The sequence below is a fragment of the Muntiacus reevesi genome, chromosome 13 (genome assembly GCF_963930625.1).
Source record: "Muntiacus reevesi chromosome 13, mMunRee1.1, whole genome shotgun sequence".
Lineage (NCBI taxonomy): Eukaryota > Metazoa > Chordata > Mammalia > Artiodactyla > Cervidae > Muntiacus > Muntiacus reevesi.
The window spans coordinates 32610301-32629516 of NC_089261.1; the positions used below are offsets into that span (position 1 = coordinate 32610301).

The 19216-nt window shown below is 39.4% G+C and overlaps 1 protein-coding gene across 1 annotated transcript in view; it reads right to left on the reverse strand.

The window, feature by feature from the left end:
* Positions 1-19216, reverse strand: part of SPMIP2 (sperm microtubule inner protein 2) — a 105301-nt gene that overhangs the window by 30277 nt on the left and 55808 nt on the right. Inside the window, exon 3 of the mRNA XM_065903799.1 lies at positions 9687-9745. Within this exon, the coding sequence (XP_065759871.1) occupies positions 9687-9745 (59 nt within the window). The remainder of the gene's footprint in view (positions 1-9686; positions 9746-19216) is intronic.

Consider the following 19216-nt stretch of genomic DNA (forward strand, 5'->3'; position numbering starts at 1 on the left):
TATATGATACAGCTGAACTTACTTACAAAACAGAAACAGGCTCACAGACATAGAGAACAGACTTGTGGTTTCCAAGGGGGAAAACGGGTGGGGAAGGGTTAGATTTGGATTAGCAGATATAAACTATTATATAAGGAATGGATAGGGGACTGCTCTGGTGGTCCAGGGGCTAAGACTCCAGGCTTCCAGTGCAGAGGGGCTGGGTTTGACCCCTGGTCAGGGTCCTAGATCCCACAAGCCACAACTCAGAGTTTGCATGCTGCAACTGAAGATCCCACATGCTACAATGAAGATCAGGGATCCTGGGTGCTGGAACTAAGACCTGGCAGGGCCAAGGAAATGTTTTTTTTAAAAGGATGGATAAACAACAAGGCCTACTGTATAGCACAGGGAGCAATATTCAATATTTTGCAATAAACAAGAATGGAAAAGAATATACAAATATTATATATATTTAAATATAACTGAGTCACTTTTTCATGCGAAGAGTTGACTCATTGGAAAAGACCCTGATGCTGGGAGGGGGTGGGGGCAGGAGGAGAAGGGGACGACAGAAGATGAGTTGGCTGGATGGCATCACTGACTCGATGGACATGAGTTTGAGTAAGCTCCAGGAGTTGGTGATGGACAGGGAGGCCTGGCGTGCTGTGATTCATGGGGTCGCAAAGAGTCGGACATGACTGAGTGACTGAACTGAACTGAACTGAATTGAACTGAGTCACTTTGCTGTACAGTAGAAATTAACACAACATTGTAAGTCAATTATACTTCAATAAAACAAAAATTTTAAAAATTGCAGCACTTTGCTCCTTAATGCTCACAGGAATCCCTCCAAAGTGCCAGTCACCGACAGCCTTAAAATAGAAAGTTGTCAAGATTTACGGATGTTTTGAGGAAAACAACTCTAAGAGAAAAGCAAGTATTTATGTACCAATATATTTTTAAATAGTGGCTGTCATTAAGTCTGTGCTAGTTTAACAACTGGCTTTGGCAGTATTTCATTATGAAAGAAAACAGGCAATTTTCTACACACCCCTTAATTCATGCCAAATACAGGCACACCTTCTACCTTTGTGAATAAACAGAAAGCCCTGTTTATTCAGGTCAGTGCATATTTCTTTAGTACTGAAAGTCCTAGTTTTAGAAATTTTTTCAACTTAAGAACCCTAGCTACTAAAACTCAACTGAGTTTCTATTTCTCTCACTTTACAATTCACTTTCATTTTTATCAAATAATATGCTGTACATTGCACATAATGTGATGTTAATTTTTTTCCATTTGAATGGGATCATTTAGGTACATATGCATAATAGAGATAAATAGTACTAAAGTGAATCACAATATTGTGGGACTTCCCTGAAATTCACCGGTTAAGAATCTACCTTCCAATTCAGCAGATGCAGGTTTGATCCCTGGTTGGGGAAGTAAGATCCCACATGCTGCACGGCAAGTAAGACTCCCTGTCACAACTACTGAACCTGCATGCCCTAGAGCCCGCAAGTTACAATTAGAAAAGTCTTTGAGCTGCAGTGAAAGATCCTGCATACTGCAACTAAGAATGAACACAGCCTAGTTAATTATTGTACACCTGCAACTTACATGATGTTTTAAATCAGCTATACTTCAATAAAATGAATAAATAATAAATAAGTAGTACTAAAATGTTTATAATGAACAATACTCCCATCTCTCTCTGCTCCCTGTCCCAGCATTGCCTTCTCCAAAATCACCCACTCTCAGCTCATTTGCTTCTTCAGGGCTTCACTCAATATTTGTATACAGTAAGTGCTCCCTGGGGAGCCCCCACTTGCCCTGCTCCTCCTCTGGGCTCCTGCACGTCCATTTTCCTGGTCTTCTCTTTTACCATCTTGAGAATCCTCTTTGCCTGTCACCTTTGTTGGGTCTCTTGTTTCTTTGATCATACTCCTTTCTTTATTCTGGGTTTTCCCTTATTATCTTGCTAGATGATATTCTCCAGTTGCTTCTTAGGAAACAACGCATTTTGGGAGTACATACATGTGTGAAAATGTCTCTTTTCTACCTTCCCACTTGATAGTTGAACGGGGTATAGAATTCCAGGTTGACAGTCCAGTCACTTTCTAGCAGACAGAGCAGTCATTGACCAGTGTCTTCGAGAGCCTAGGATCCCTGGCAAGAAGTGTGATGGCTTATTGATTCTGGATCCTTTGTACATGTCCTAGTCTCCCTCTGGAAGGCTTGGCAATTGTCTTTATCCCAGAAGTGAAGTTTCACAGTGACATGTCTTAATACAGTTGTTGTCATTTTTCTTTGATAGAGCCTTTCAATCTGGAAATGCATGCATTCCCTTCTGAGAAATTTTCTTACATTATTAATTTTCTTTCTTCTGTTTTCTCTGATCCCTTTTGAGGTCTATTAGACATTAGACTAATTTAATTTTAATTTCTTTCTTTCTTTCTTCTTTTTTACTTTCTTCTTTTCTGTCTCTTGGACTTTCTGTTCTACTTTTGTGAGATTAACTATAGTATGAAATATAATGTGAAATAGTGTGAAATTTCTCTCCCATACTGAATCTCTATACTCATTGTTTTTCCTAACAATGTAATAAGAATTTTAATAGATTTATTTAAATTTATTTATTTCAATGTATTTCATTTAACAAATTGAGAATGTTTATTAACAGGATGCCCTGATTTGCTCAGGATACCTTTAGGTTAGTCTGTTGTCCAGGTGACCTAATTCCATTAGCTTCCTGTTTTACTTTCAAAAGTGTCCTATTTTAGGTGATAAAATATATGGTCACACTGTTTACTGAGCATTTACTATATGTACCAAGTACCGTTCTAAGTGCTGTATGTGTAACAACACATCTGTATAAAACATCTACTCCAGAGGAGTAGACTATGTTATAATCATATTACAGATTGGAAATCTGAGGCATCAAGAGTTTAAATAACTTGTCACAGGTGCCACAGCTTCCAGGTGTTAAAATGGGGACTCAAATGTGGGAAGTGTCTTCAGAATCCCCCCTTTGCCCTCTATGAACTGTAATTATTTGTTTTTAAAGATATTTAATTAATTAATTTATTATTGAGGTGTAGTTGATTTACAGTATCGTGTTAGTTTTGGGAGTATAGCATAGTTTTAAAAATATATATATACACATATATACACACACACACATATATATATACACACAAATGCATGCATATATATATATAAGAATATATATATTCTTTTTTATATTAACTTCCCTTAAAAGTTGCTACAAAATATTCAGTAAACTTCCCTGTGCTTTAGAGAATTTTCTTGTTGTTTATCTATTTTATATATAGTAGCATGTGTGCATTATTCCCAAACTCCTAATTTATTCCCCCTACCCGCTTTGGTAATTATAAGTTTATTTTCTATGTCTGTGAGTCTATTGCTGCTTTGTATATGAGTTCATTTGTATAATTTTTCTAGATTCCACATATAAGTGGTATCATGTGCTATTTGTCTTTCTATGGCTTATTTCAATCAATGTGACACTCCCTAGGTCCATCCATGTTGCTGTAAATGGCATTGTTTCATTTTTTATGCCTGAGTAATATTTCATTGTATATATGTACTACATCTCTCAATCACTATAGATTCCACTTCACCACTGCTTGCAATCCCTCATTTGGGGGATATATTAGGCTATTTCTGACTTTGCATCACTGCAAACACTTTTGGACTCCTTTCCAGCTAAACCACCTTCATTTTTTTCCTGTAGGAGGATAAATTCCTGGTGAAGCCAGCTTTTCTTGATTCTCATTTCAGCACTTTTTCAACTATGCCATGCTGGGCACCTTCTGAGAATGGGAGCTGACAAACAAATCCTTTGATTATAGGGAGGCAGACACAGGAGAGCCAACCCACGGAAAAGAGCTGTGACCCTCAAATAAATGAAAAGTTAGGGGATGTTCTAGTTAATTTTGACTGTTTAAAATTAACGTTGCTCCTCTCTTTTTGACTGACAGCTAGTTTGGTCACCCTCACCTCAGAATCTGCAGCATCCTCGACACTCACACCCGCAATCCCACCATCTACTGACAGTGGCTGTCCACAGGACTGTGAAGACATTAGTCCGAAGACAAATGATACCTTGGCAAATAAATGGCAAAGAGGCAACTTCATAGTGACATTAAGGGCACAGTCATGTTGGCACTGCCTCTCTGGATGGAGGTTTGCCTGTGAATGAGTCTGTTGATTTCATAATCTCAGCAAGCCTTTCATGTGCATGGATAACAAGTTTACCCAGGGAGGCAACCAGAGATTTTCCTAATGTTCTCCTTCTAAACGCAGCTTAAATTTCATCTCACTCAGGAAGTCCTCATGACCAAAAGTCCTCCAGTTTTTCCGGCTTGAGCTGTATCAATCTGTGCCATTCTGAGCACAATAAGAACAGGGATTTCGTCTTTTATATCTGATTCACCAAGTATTGAGTACCCGTATATGTCAAACTCTATGTTAAAGGTAAGGAAAAGAAAGCAGGATACTGCTACGCTCTACAATTTTCAGTAACGTGTAACTTTTACAGATTTCACTTCTCCAAACAAAAAGTCCCGCTGATTCACTATTTGCAGTACATTCTCTTATAAACTGACTCTTCATTTGACTGTAAACTATTCTCCCACTTCCTATCTGTGCTTTTCATTCTTCTTATTGAAATTAGACTTACTGTTTGTATATATTGGAAAACACCCAGCTGCGAGAAGAAGAGACCACATAAAAATGAGTTAATCATCAGGTCTCCTGTCTAGAGAAACTTATGTATTTGAAACAAAAGAATGTTTCCTTTATTTCAGAAGGGAAAAGAATAAAGTCAACCCACACTTGGTTGTTATGATCATTCTCCATCAGTGGATGTTGTACTGTAATCTTCTTTTTCCATCTATCTATCCTGAAAGTTTGTGAGTGACTTGGGCACAAGGGCCCTGCTTATTACTTTTTAAATTTTGCGAACTTGTCATGTAGCAGACCTTCATCTCAAGTTTGCTGAAGTATGTTTTTACCTGTCTTTATTAGTAGTAGTGAAAGTCACTCAGAGGTGTCCAGTCGACTCTTTGTGACCCCATGGACTATACAGTCCATGGAATTCTCCAGGCCAGAATACTGGAGTGGGTAGCTTTTCCCTTCTCCAGGGAATCTTCCCAACCGAGGGATCCGAACCCAGATCTCTTGCATTTACACTTGCAAATGAGGCTCAAAATCTTGACTTTCCCCCACCTACCCTGAAGATCACGACTGCTAGGGGAGCTTTATTCAAATAACAATGACAGTTTTAGATGCAATAAATTGAATAGCACACCATTGATTCAATAACAGATTAACTTGGGGTCAGAAAGAGAGTCACTACATCTGTAAACAACTATCATAAAACACATCCTGATTTCAAGAAAGTTAAATTTTCAAAGTATGCGAGGAAATCCTGTCATTGTCTTTGACTGGACTTCTGGTCTCAAAATCAGAGCAGTCTCTTGGCTCTGTTACGTCAGCCGACAATTCTTCAATGCTGCTCATACGCCCTCAACTCATTCTTCTCTTCCTCCAGTGTTTTTTTCTGAGACCATTGATAACTTCCAAATATTTGTCTGTTATTGTTTTCTTGGATTTCCATTTCCTTGTATAAACCCTCCTCTTTGAGTTTTTCCCTGCATTTTACAGCCTCCCATAGTCCTCAGGTCCCTGCCTCTGAGGCTCCTTCCTTCTTCCATGATGCTCACTCACCTTTTCCTCGGTGTGGGTGTCCCAGGCTCATCCCCTTCTTCTTTCAGTCCTCACAAGTCATTCTCAGCCCCGACTGATCATCAGAATCGTTTGAAGAGCCTTCTGAAAAGATTCAAGCCCAGATCCCAATCCAGATCTGTGGAATCAGTCAACTTGGACCGAGATATTACTTCTGTAACCCATGTTTGTGTACCTTACTTGGCATCTGAAGCTCAATTTCTTCTCCTGTAAAATTAAGATAATGCTAAAAATCTCTTTTGTCCGATCTCTGAATACATTCTTACTCCTCGCTGTCACAGCAAACATCATCACTTCTCCTCATTTATTTGAAGCCTGCGTTCCTTTGAAAGCTGAGCTCAAATCCTTTCCTTCTCACAACCCTCCATCATCACAACTGATTTTGGATTGTTTACAGAGGGCACAGAACTCAAGAGCGACTTGTTGAAATGAAACTGTTTCCTGGCTGAGCTTCCCACAACTATCTTGTCACTTTTCAATTTTTTTCTCCATGCAGCACTTCAATATTCCAGAGTGATCTTTTTCAAAAAAAAAAAAAATGGATCACATTGTTCCCTATTTTAAATCCTTCAATGAATTCTTTTTTTTTTTTAATGTATTTATTCTTTTATTTATTAATTTTTTTTGGTTGAGCTAGGTCTATGTTGCTGCATACAGGCTTAGATGCCAGTGCATGGTCTCCTCACTGTGGCGGCTTCACTCATTCAGAGCACAGGCTCGAGGCACATGGGCTTCAGTAATTGCTGCACAAGGCCTCACTCAGTAGGTTCATGGGCTTAGTTGCTCACAGCATGTGGAATCTTCCCAGACTGGGGATTGAACCCGTGTCCCCTGCCTTGGCAGGTGGATTCCTATCCACTGTATCACCAGGGAAGTCCCCAGTGACTTCTCTTTGTTCTTAGACACTTGTTCAGCACTGTGGCTGAAGAGTCTAGCAGTGCTTTGATTACAGGAGATGCTGGGTTTATTGAGTGACTGACGACAGAACATGCAAACAGTCGGGGAGGCTAAACACAAATCTTGCCAGGAAGGAGATGGCTCTTGGCACAGCTGAGAGAATGCAATCAGGTGGGCACACCTGGAGCTGGTAGAGTCATCCTCTTTCAGAGCCTCTGCCAAGCCTGAGAGTGAGGCCAGAAGATTTGTAAGCAGTGGTGTCCCCAAAGTGCAGAAGCACTGACCTCTAAAACTCTAAGGAGAACAAAGGCATTATTGAATCTGCACTTCTGTAAAAGCAATGCTGGTTGATCTCTTTTCCCTTAAAAATCTGAATTATATGTTCCAATAGATGACAAGTCTAGGTTTTGCTCTTTTCCTGTAACTGAATATACCTTGTGCCAGACACGTTTCCTTTAGTTTACCAGCTACCTTAAGAGAGTGCCGATTCAAGCCATTGTGTGACTTTAGTAGGATTACATTGATTAACCAACATTAATGCATTATGATGGTTTCTAGGCCAACTGCATGAAATGTGGGCCTTTTAAGTAAAAAAGTTATATTTTTGTTCTTTCATTGAAAACAACCATTTATATAGTTAAAGGCCCCACCTTCACCATCCAGCTGCTGTTCTTAAGAGGCTGGTTCCCTCTTCCTCCACTGTGCTCTCATCTCACTTGCTCTGCCCCATTCTTCTCCTTAATGAAATCCCTTACTATTATACAGTGGAAGTGAGAAGTAGATTCAAGGGACTAGATCTGATAGACAGAGTGCCTAAAGAAGTATGGATGGAGGTTCATGACATTGTACAGGAGGCAGGGATCAAGACCATCCCCAAGAAAAAGAAATGCAAAAAGGCAAAATTGTCTGAGGAGGCCTTACAAGTAGCTGTGAAAAGAAGAGAAGCAAAAGGCAAAGGAAAAAAGGAAAGATACATCCATTTGAATGCAGAGTTCCAAAGAAAAGCAAGGAGAGATAAGAAAGTCTTCCTCAGTGATCAGTGCAAAGAAATAGAGGAAAACAATAGAATGGGAAAGGCTAGAGATCTCTTCAAGAAAATTAGAGACACCAAGGGAATATTTCATGTAAAGACGGGCACAGTAAAGGACAGAAATGGTATGGACCTAACAGAAGCAGAAGACATTACGAAGAGGTGGCAAGAATACACAGAAGAACTATACAAAAAAGATCTTCACAATCCAGATAATCACGATGGTGTGATCAGTCAGCTAGAGCCAGACATCCTGGAAAGCAAAGTCAGTGGGCCTTAGGAAGCATCACTACGAACACAGCTAGTGGAGGTGATGGAATTCCAGTTGAGCTGTTTCAAATCCTAAAAGATGATGCTATGAAAGTGCTGCACTCAATATACCAGCAAATTTGGAAAACTTAGGAGTGGCCACAGGACTGGAAAAAGTCAGTTTTCATTCCGACCCCAAAGAACGGCAATGCCAAAGAATGCTCAAGCTACCACACAATTGTACTCACCTCACATGCTAGTAGAGTAATGCTGAAAATTCTCTAAGCGAGACTTCAACAGTACATGAACTGAGAACTTCCAGATGTTCAAGCTGGATTTAGAAAATGCAGAGGAACCAGAGATCAAATTGCCAACATCTGTTGGATCATCGAGAAAGCAAGAGAGTTCCAGAAAAACATCTATTTCTGGTTTATTGACTATGCCAAAGCCTTTAGCAGTGTGGATCACCACAAACTGTGGAAAATTCTTGAAGAGATGGGAATACCAGACCACCTGACCTGCCTCTTGAGAAACCTGTATGCAGGTCAGGAAGCAACAGTTAGAACTGGAGATGGAACAACAGACTGATTCCAAATAGGAAAAGGAGAACATCAAAGCTGTATATTGTCACCCTGCTTATTTAACTTCTATGCAGAGTACATCATGAGAAACGCTGGGCTGGATGAAGCACAAGCTGGAATCAAGATTGCCGGGAGAAATATCAATAACCTCAGATATGCAGATGACACCACCCTTATGGCAGAAAGTGAAGAAGAACTAAAGAGCCTTTTGATGCAAGTGAAAGAGGAGAGTAGAAAAGTTGGCTTAAAACTCAACATTCAGAAAACTAAGATCATGGCACCCAGTCCCATCACTTCATGGGAATTAGATGGAAACAGTGACAGACTTTATTTTGTTGAGCTCCAAAATCACTGCAGATGGTGATTGCAGCCATGAAATTAAAAGATGCTTACTCCCTGGAAGAAAAGTTATAACCAACCTAGACAGCATATTAAAAAGCAGAGACATTACTTTGCCAAAAAAGGTCCATCTAATCAAGGCTATGGTTTTTCCAGTAGTCATGTATGGATGTAAGAGTTGGACTATAAAGCAAGCTGAGTGCCGAAGAATTGATGCTTTTGAACTGTGGTGTTCGAGAAGACTCTTGAGAGTCTCTTAGACTGCAAGGAGATCCAACCTGTCCATCCTAAAGGTAATCAGTCCTGAATATTTATTGGGAGGACTGATGTTGAAGTTGAAACTCCAATCCTTTGGCCCCCCCAATGCAAAGAGCTGACTCATTTGAAAAGGCTCTGATTGTGGGGAAAGATTGAAGGCAGAAAGAGAAGGGGATGACAGAGGACAAAATGGTTGGATGGCATCACCGATTCAATGGACATTAGCTTGAGAAAGCTCCAGGAGATGGTGAAGGACAGGGAAGCCTGGTATGCTGAAGTCCATGGGGTCGTAAAGAGTCGGACACGACTGAGTACTTGAAGAACAATGCAAGTATAAAATAGATAATGAGATAATGAGAACCTACTGTATTGCACAGAGACCGCTACTCAATTCTGTGTAGTGACCTAAATGCGAAGGACATCCAAAAAAGAGGGGATGTAGGTAAACGTAGAGCTGATTCACTTTGCTGTACATCAGAAACTAACACAGCATTGTAAAGCAACTCACTCCAATAAAAAGAAATTAACGCTGTTACTAATTTAGGAGGAAACATTAATTAATTGATGTAAGTATGCTTACCATGGGCTCTGGTATCTGTGGCTTAGTTTGTCAATAGCAGCATGACTGTGGTCTTCATACTGTAAAAAGAAGAAAAATCAATGGGCATAAGCATATCTGAGAGTCTGGGTTCCTAGTCAAAGAGGAGGTCAGGTGGAGAAATTAAACAAGAAATGCTAAATTCAGTTGAGGAAAGGTGGCCTTTTGATTCTTGAACTGAGAAGAAAAGGTATAAGAAGTAAAATAAATCTGACCCTCTGTGCTTTCCCTGCCCTGTCTATAAAAGGACAGGTGTTGGGTCTGCAGAAAGTGTCATCTGCTGTCTTGAAACATCTCATGATTCTGTATCTACATGAGCAGGCACTCAAAACCAGGACCTACCATTTATGTTTTGCTTTTCACAGTGGGTCCTTGTTGGTTACCAATCTTAAATATTGCACTGTGTACATATCCATCCCAACTCCTTAACGATCCCTTCTCCCCAACAACTATAACATGACATTATTTAGACTCAGCTTAGCTTTTTTCACATCACCTTACCCTCATGTGAAAAGATGCTCAACAGCACTAATTATTAGAGAAATGCCAATCCAAACTTCTATGAGGTATCACCTCACACTGGTCAGAATGGTCATCATCAAAAAGCCTACAAATAGTAAGTGCTAGAGAAGACGTAGAAAAAAGGTATCTTCCTACACTGTTGGTTGGAATGTGAAGTGGTGCAGCTGCTATGGAAAACAGTCTGGAGGTTCCTTAAAAACCTAAAAATACAACTACCATATGATCCAGCAATCTGACTCCTGGGCAGATATCTGAAGAAAATTATAATTTGAAAAGATAAGTGCACTCCAATGTTCATTACAGCATAATTTACAATAGACAAGTTATGGAGCATCTTTAAAGTCCATCAACAGATGAATGGTTAAAGATGTGGGATATATATACAATGGGCTATTACTCAGCCATAAAAAGAATGAAATACTGCCATTTGTAGCAACATAAACAGACTTAGAGATTACCACATTGTGTGTAATAAATCAGACAAAGACAAATATCATTTATATCACATGTGCAATCCAAAAAAATTATACAAATGAACTTATTTACAAAACAGAAACAGACTCACAGACATAGAAAACATACTCATGGTTACCAAAGGAAATGGAAGAGTGGAGGAAAAAATTAGGAGCTTGGGATTAACCGATACCAACTACTTTGTATAAAATAGATAACAGATAAGGACCTACTGTATAGCACAGGGACCTATACTCAATACCTTGTAATAACCTACAATGGAAGATAAGCTGAAAGAGAATCTATCATCTATCTATCTATCTGTCTGAACCACTTTGCTACGCACCAGAAACTAACACAACACTGTAAATGAACCTCAAATACATCAATAAAAAAGAAAAAAGGGGGAAAAGTAGCAAAATCATACCATAATGCTAACCTTAGATAAATCACCTGGTACTCTTTTTTATCTCCCCCGTTTTCTTCCCTTTTCCGCAAGCTTTGGTTTATAAGGCCTTTCCTGATCAAGCGTCGTGTTGGGAAAGCAGATCTATTTAAGTCATTTCTCAGTGACGAAGATCTGCAAACTTGATCACTTCTAGATCTTTAATGTCCACGTGTAAAATTATCAACAAAGGAAGGGACAAAATAAACAAGATTTATATGCAAGGCTAAGCCACTATTCCAAAAGTTTGAAAAGTGATAATCTGTGTTTAGGATGTCCCTGTTGGCTCAGTGATAAGGAATCCTCTTGTCAATGTAGGAGATGCGGGTTTGATATCAGGTTGGAAAGATGCCCTGGAGAAGGAAATGGCAACCCACTCCGGTATTGTTGCCTGGAAAATCCCATGGACAGAGGAGCCTGGCAGGGTACAGTCCATGGGGTTGCAAAGAGTCAGACATGACTGCTTAGCGACTAAATAACAACAATCTGTCTGTAATGGTAAAATCTTTGTTTTTCAACTGACTTCTTTTTTAACTTTTTATTTTATATTGAGGTATAGCCAATTAACAATGTTGTGATAGTTTCAGGGGGACAGCAAAGGGACTCAGCCATAAATATACATGAATCCATTCTCCCCCAAACTCCTGAGTCTCAACTGATTCCTGACACCTATTCCCTGAATATCAATCTTATCAACTGACTTACAAATAATTTTATTATCAGTTTATGGCCAAATTTTCCAGGGCTGGGATAACCTTTGATTTTTGTTCTCATTTTTAATAACCCAAACTTTTACTGGTTTAATCTGGAAAGGTTTTCCTTAGAAACACACAATGCATTCATTAGCCTCTAATCCTACCCTATTTCTCCTATAGTTATCAGCATATAATGTCATAGAAATTTATCTAAAATAAGCTGACCCTTCTCCGTCTTTTTTTCTTTTTTTTTCTTCTCTGTCTTAATTAATGAGATTCATCATGATTTATTTGTACAGTTGTGCTCACTTTGTTGTTAAATCTAGTGAAATTCAGAATAAATAAAGTTTTTTTTTTTTTTTTTTTTACTGATCAGTTATTCATAAAAGTGAAGCAAAGACTGATTCAAAAACGAAATCAGCACCTTCATAGAAACAGCTAACAAGGAGTAGTATATGTTCTATGCTAAGGAGATCAGTAAGAATCTTTGCAGTTATTTTGCATGCTTTCAACTAGCAAAAATAATTATAACTTGAAATTGGATATTCCCTATTAAGCAATCTTTAAATAAGTCTAGGTATTAAGGAAAAGGAAATATCTGTTAATTACATTTAGATACTGTGAATTAGGCACAATTTCTCACATGAGCTATTAAATTTAAGTGAAATTAATTACAGACATTGGGGTCCATTCTAGTTAATAAGGAAAATCATTGGTTAATATTTTTACTTTTAATCACAAACCACCTCTCCTCTAGAAGTGACATTACTGAGGAATCCTCTTACTTTCTTGCCAGGCTTAACTCAGGGTGTTTTTCCTAATATAGCCAGTTGTGACTTTTCTTACTAGAAAGGACCATTTCCCATCTCGGTAACTAGGAGGACTTTCTCTTCAGTAGGATGAGTACAATGGCCATGCATTTCAAGAACAGCGTAACGCTAGGGTTTCTCTTGCCATCCTCCTCCTTGGTAACATAGAGCTCTCATACCAAACAGTGGAGTGGAAAATCCCCTAAGCCTACCTTTTCTTATGCTAATGCAATTTTTTCTTCACTTGCCTCCATTTGCAAAATATTACTGTTAACCCCTTAGCTGCTTTTCTTCCCACAGCCAGGGAGAAGCATTCTCATTGTTGGCGCCTGGTCACCAAATTGCATAATGCTGCCCATTCTCAACTGGAACTATTGAAGGAAGAAAGGGGGCATCAAGCCTTTGTGTGGATAGAGCATTTGAAGCATTCATTTTACATTCAGAGCAGGAGTAGAAACAAAACAGTTCTCCCTGAAAAATGTCAGTGTTTAAGGCATGGATCCTGTGATGCATTTTTCTTACTAAAGAGCAAAAAGTGAACAACAGTGCAGAGGCCCATAATTCGTTTCATGCCAAAGGATATGGAGGCTTGAGCTGAGTACCAATATGAATTATATCCTGATCTCCCCTTTTTTTATTGCACTGTTTTAGAATAATTTGAATTAGTTCACCAAATTTTAGCAAACAGACTAAACATTAAGTTTCCTGTGATCCTTGACTCTGACCAAAGTATGTGTTTTCTGTAGAGTATCCAAATAATGAGAAACATATTCCATTATGTTTCTAAAGTGCTTATCATAATATAATTTTAAAATTCATGTAGGCAAGAAAACATAGTATAGTGAGGCATTAATAATACTAGATCCCACTTCTTTAGACTTATTGTACTAGATACTATGCTAAGTGCTTTACACATTTATCTCACCTAATCTATTTGACAATACTCTAAGATTATAATAATATTACATGACATTATTTTCCCTGTGGAAGGCAGAATTCTAAAAGCCCTCAAGATGCTCACTCCCTTATATATACACCTTCATCCAGATATTCAGCCAAATACTAACCTAGGTACTGCTGTGAAGGAATTTTAAGGTGTAATTAAGATTCCAAACCAACAGATTTTAAGAAAGGAAGTTTCTCCTTGGTTGCCCTATCTTCATCATTCAAGCTCTTTAAAGGACCTGGGCTCCTCTAGGCAAAGAGCATTTGAAATGTGAGAGGGATTTGGACATGAAGGAGAGTGTCTCTTGCTGGCTTTAAAGAGAGAGGGGACCATCGACAAAGGGATGTGGGCAGCTTCTTGATGTTGAGACTGGTCCCTGCCTGACAGCTGCAGAGAAATAGAACCTCAGTCCTAGAGCCACAAGGAATTGAAATCTGCCACAAACAAATGCACTCGGAAGAGCCCCCAAACCTCAGGTTTGATCATTGTCACAACTGACACTTTGAAATTCAGTTCTGAGCAGAGAATCAAGCCTACACTTCCCTGGACTTCTGATCTACTTCTGATCTATGATTTGCATCTGTGAGCAAATAAATGGTGTTGTTTTAAGATGTTATTGTTACTGCAGCATGCCAGGCTTCCCTGCCCTTCATTATCTCCTGGAGTTTGCTCAAATTCATGTCCATTGAGTCAGTGATGCCCTCCAACCGTACCATCCTCTACTATCCTCTTCTCTGCCCTCAGTCTTTCCCAGCATGAGTCAGCTCTTCACATCAGGTGGCCAAAGTACTAGAGCTTCAGCTTCTAACTTAGTGGCAATAGATTATGCTCAATAGAAAACTAATGCAATGCCCATTTTATCAATGGGAAAACTGAAACATTATAAAGGATAGTGGGCAGATTAGCATGCAAATAGGGGAAAATAAAAAATTCTTCAGCTGACTCTTTTTCCATATTCAGTTTTTCATTAAGACCACACACATAGATTTGTCTTGAAAAGCGTTATAAATGCTAACTGCCTTATTTATCCTCAGAGAGAAGGCACATTTCTATTTTTTTTTTTTCTATACTTCTCCAGGGAGATTAATGTTTTCCTTATCCACTTTCAAGATACACGAGGACTTCTAGCAAGACTAGAGCTTATTCTGTTGGGAATTGTTAGGGTTTGTGATGAGTAGCCAATCATTCTGCAACCAGTCTTTTATCCATAGTTGGCGGATGGTCCCTACCAGGGTCTGAAATATGAGTGGACTCAAATATTCAAGCTACAGGAAAGCTACACAGGAGCTTCCCAAGTCTCTGCTTGTGTCCAGGCCACAGTTCCTGAAATATAATTAAGTGCCTGGTTGGCGACTGCTCTCACCCTCGGAGTTTTCTAATGTGTTGGCACTGTTGTTAATTCAAAGGTCAGGAAGTGTGTTCCTCCCAAGTTAATTGTCCAATTAGCTTTACAGTACAGAATTGCACTAGGGGTGATAGCACCGGCTTTGTGAACTTAACAGTATAACTAAGTTTCAGCAAAAAATAAAAAAGAAAAGCTAAGCAGTCCTTGAATCACTATTGAATAACTTAGGAGGAGAATAATTCTCAAGCTCACGCACACTTAAAAGCTCATTCCACACCCCCCTCCCCCACCTCCTCCTGCAACTTGGTTTCTTATCAAAGACTGCATGAAATAAGAACGAGATTTCAGTCTCCAGTTCCCATCATTTTTTCATGATCTTCTAGGCCGTGCTAAGCACTAGGAAGAAGGCTATGGATGCTGTCAATAGAAAGTCAAGTAAGACAGATCTCACACCTCAAGTTGCTTGCAGCCATTTGAGATGTGGCTGGCACTGTGCAGGCCAATAGTCACCCTAAAAACTTCAACAATGTTGACAACACAGAGAAACTTCCTATGAATTCCTCCCCAATTGCAAGAGCCCACATGGGCCCCAAAGCACTTATTTTCAGTGCCATTTTCTTTGTGTCCAGAGACAGCGGGACCACATACCAGGGGCCTCTCTATTGAATGGGTTGTTTTCAACTTGCTCAATTAAGATTTCTTGAGTCCTGGGAAGAGAATAGCTAGCTCCAGATTGCTATGCATTCTAGGCACTTTTGTCAACCCAGATGACATATTTCAGAAGTGTTATATATGAATAATAAGGAAAACTATAATCCTAAATTTATAATGATATTAGAATTTCTTCCAAACATCTCAAAAAGCCGGGATAAATGCCAGATTCCGAAAACATATGTCCTGGTATTTTAGCCACCTGTCCCTGGGATATTAGATCAAGCCTAAGTTTCTGAATTCTTGACAGTATATTCAAAGAAGCCTGATTGTGGAGTTAAATGTGAAGTTTACTAGAACCCATTCTAGTTTATACATTTTTCTTAGCTTTGTATCTTGTTAGCATCATCAAACAATATTTGAAAAACCTATGGAGTATGCTTAATACTAATTTTAAGAAGTGCAATTTTTTTTAAAAGGTTATATTTTCATTGAAAAGCATACTCAACATGTATGTTAAGCCCTACAGAAGCTGGTAACCACCATGGTGCATTTTTAGCCTTCTTTAATTAGAAATAAAATCAGTCACTAGGCTCTAAATTGCTTTGAGTTTATTTCCTTCCTTCCTTCCCCCCTCCTTCTCTTTCTTTCTAGCCTTTCTTTTGTTTTCACATCTCCACATCCTAACAAAAAATGTGAGGATCAGGATGTCTGTTTTTTTCCACTTCACCAAAAATCATCCACAAAGTCACAGGCAGAAGGAGGAAGCCCACACTGACTAGGAACCTGGGCCTGGGGAGCCTGGTGATATGTGGAGAGAAAGTGCCCCAGGTACCAACCTGCTGTTCACAGAACCGCTTTGGACACAGCGCAGGGACCGCATGTCAGTGATACCTATCTCGCTTTTTGCTTTCATGGTCTGTTCCGGAAAGGAAGCATTGAACTTAAAATTTGTTTTCCGGGAGTTCAGATACAAGTAAGTTCCTTCAATATGTTTGAGGAATCCGATAGAAAGCCATGACTTTCCTGGTAGCTCAGTGGCAAAGAATCTGCCTGCAATGCAGGAGACACAGGTTCAATTCCTGGGTCAGGAAGATCCCCTGGAGGAGGACATGGCAACCCACTCCAGTATCCCGCCTGAGAAATCCCACGGACAGAGGAGCCTGGTGGGCTACAATCCATGTGGCTGCAAAGAGTCAGACATGGCTTAGCGACTGAACAGCAACAATAGAAAGCCAAGCTTTATGAAACGGGGAAATTTCAACACCTGTGTATTAGGAAGTTAATGTTAATACGGGGTTAACCAAAAAGTTAGTTCAGATTTTTCCATAATATCATGTGGAAAACCCAAACGAACTTTCTGGCTGATCCAATATATTATTTTCCCCAAAATGGAGGGCTATTTGGGCTTTGTAGCCAAGGCTTCTCCTTGCTCACAGATGGTCACTCTGTGGCCCTCCCAAACTAGCGGCTTCCCGTGGTCTCAGGAAAGCCACTACTTTATATAGCACTTAAGGATGAAAGGTGCTAATGTAATTATTTTTATATTAAACAACAAACTCTTAGGACTCAAATAACTCGTGAGAACTAAACACGCACGCACCCATCTGGGAAAGAGACAGCAGCCACTCCAAGCCACACCTAATTTTAGAAAAGTTATTTTCTATTTTGCTTTTATAACTTGGTTGAAAAAGGAAGCTTTGTTATCTTTTAAAAGTCTTCCATGTTGCTAACAACATGAGTGTGAGATCCTAGGAATTTTAATGAGACTGTGAGTCACCTAAATGAACCCAAACATAAATGAGAAATTTGTGGTGAAAAACACCCATAAATTCTGAAATGTGTGTGTAGGAGTCTACATACTGATCAACTCCATACCAACAATACTTCTCTATTTTAGGTTAATTTGAAAAACTTCCAGGACACTGTTGTGTGAAGGTGGGGTTTGGAAGAATGAACAGGGTGGGGCTGGAAGGAAGTTTGGGAGGAATCTCACTTCTCTTTTTTTACGAATTGCCAAAGATTATATTTATGATATGTTTTAGGGGCTTCCCTGGTGGCTCAGAGGATAAAGCGTCCGCCTGCAATGCGGGAGACCCGGGTTCAATCCCTGGGTTGGGAAGATCCCCTGGAGGAGGACGTGGCAACCCTCTCCAGTATTCTTGCCTGGAGAATCCCATGGACAGAGGAGCCTGGTGGACTACAGTCCATGTGGTCGCAAAGAGTTGGACATGACTGAATGATTTCACACAAACTTTGAAACACTACAAAGAACTTATTACATAGAAACTTGAAGATAATAAAATTAAAAATGGAGTTACTATTTTATCCTGCAATCCCACTTCTGGGCATATATCTGGAGAGTACCACAATTTGAAAAGATGTATGGACCCCAGTGTTCATTGCAGCACTCTTTGCAATAGTCAAGACATGGAAGCAACCTAAATGCCCATCAACCGAGGAATGGATAAAGACGATGTGGTACATATATATGTGATGGAATATTACTCATCCATTCAAAAGGATCAGATAATACCATTTACAGCAACAGGGATGGACCTAGAGATTATCGTACTGAGTGAAGTCAGACATAGAAAGACAAATATCATATGATATCATTTATACAACAAGGAATTACTGTACAGCACAGGGACCTATACTCAATATTTTGTATTGAGTATACAAAGAAAAAGAATTTGGAAAAATAGATATATGTACATCTGTATGTATAACTGAATCACTGCTGAACCCCCGAAACGAATACACTATTGTAAATTTACTATACTTCAATAAAAAGTTTTTCAAGATTGAATAAAGAAACAATATAGAAAATAACTATCACTGAGCTCTTTCTTATTATATCAAATAGGTGGGTTGTATCTACTACTGATAACTCACTTTGGTATTATGAATGAAGCATCTTGTGTGCAAATGATGCAGAATGGGGTACCGGTAGACAGTTGAGGCCCCGTGAAGAAAGGACCGGTGCTTATGAGACAACACAGCTGGGACTGACCCGGCCAGACCCTGCCGCGTGGAAACGTGCTCACCCAGCTAGGTGCCTCCCACGGTGGCTCCAGCCCCGTGTTCTGACTTTGTTTCCCGTCTCACATGCTGGACTCCCATGGAGCCCCTGAACCCACAGCCCAGGCTGGGATCCTGGTTCCATCACTGACCCCCTGTGCAGCCTCAGCCAGGGGCCTCAGCTGTCAATACCTCCATTCCCTCCTCTGTGAAGGAAGAAGAATCATAGTGCCCTCCTCACACAGTAAATATTCAATAGGAGCTCATTTTTTAAAAATCCGTTTTACTGGAGTACAGTTTATTTACAATGCTGTGTTAGCTTCTGCTACAAAGCAAAGTGATTCAGTTATATATATGTGTGTGTTTGTTCATATTCTTATGGCTTGCTATAGAACATTGAATATAGTTTCCTGTGCCACACAGTATGTCCTTGCTGATCATCTATTTTATGTGTGGTAGTGTGTCTCTATTAATCCCAGACTCCTAATCTATCCTTTCTCCATCCCCTCTCCCTTTGGTGACTGTAAGTTTGCTTTCTATGTCTATGAGTCTGTTTCTGTTTCAGAAGTAAGTCAATTCGTGTCATACTTTAGATTCCACTGTTTTTTTTTTTTTTTTTTTT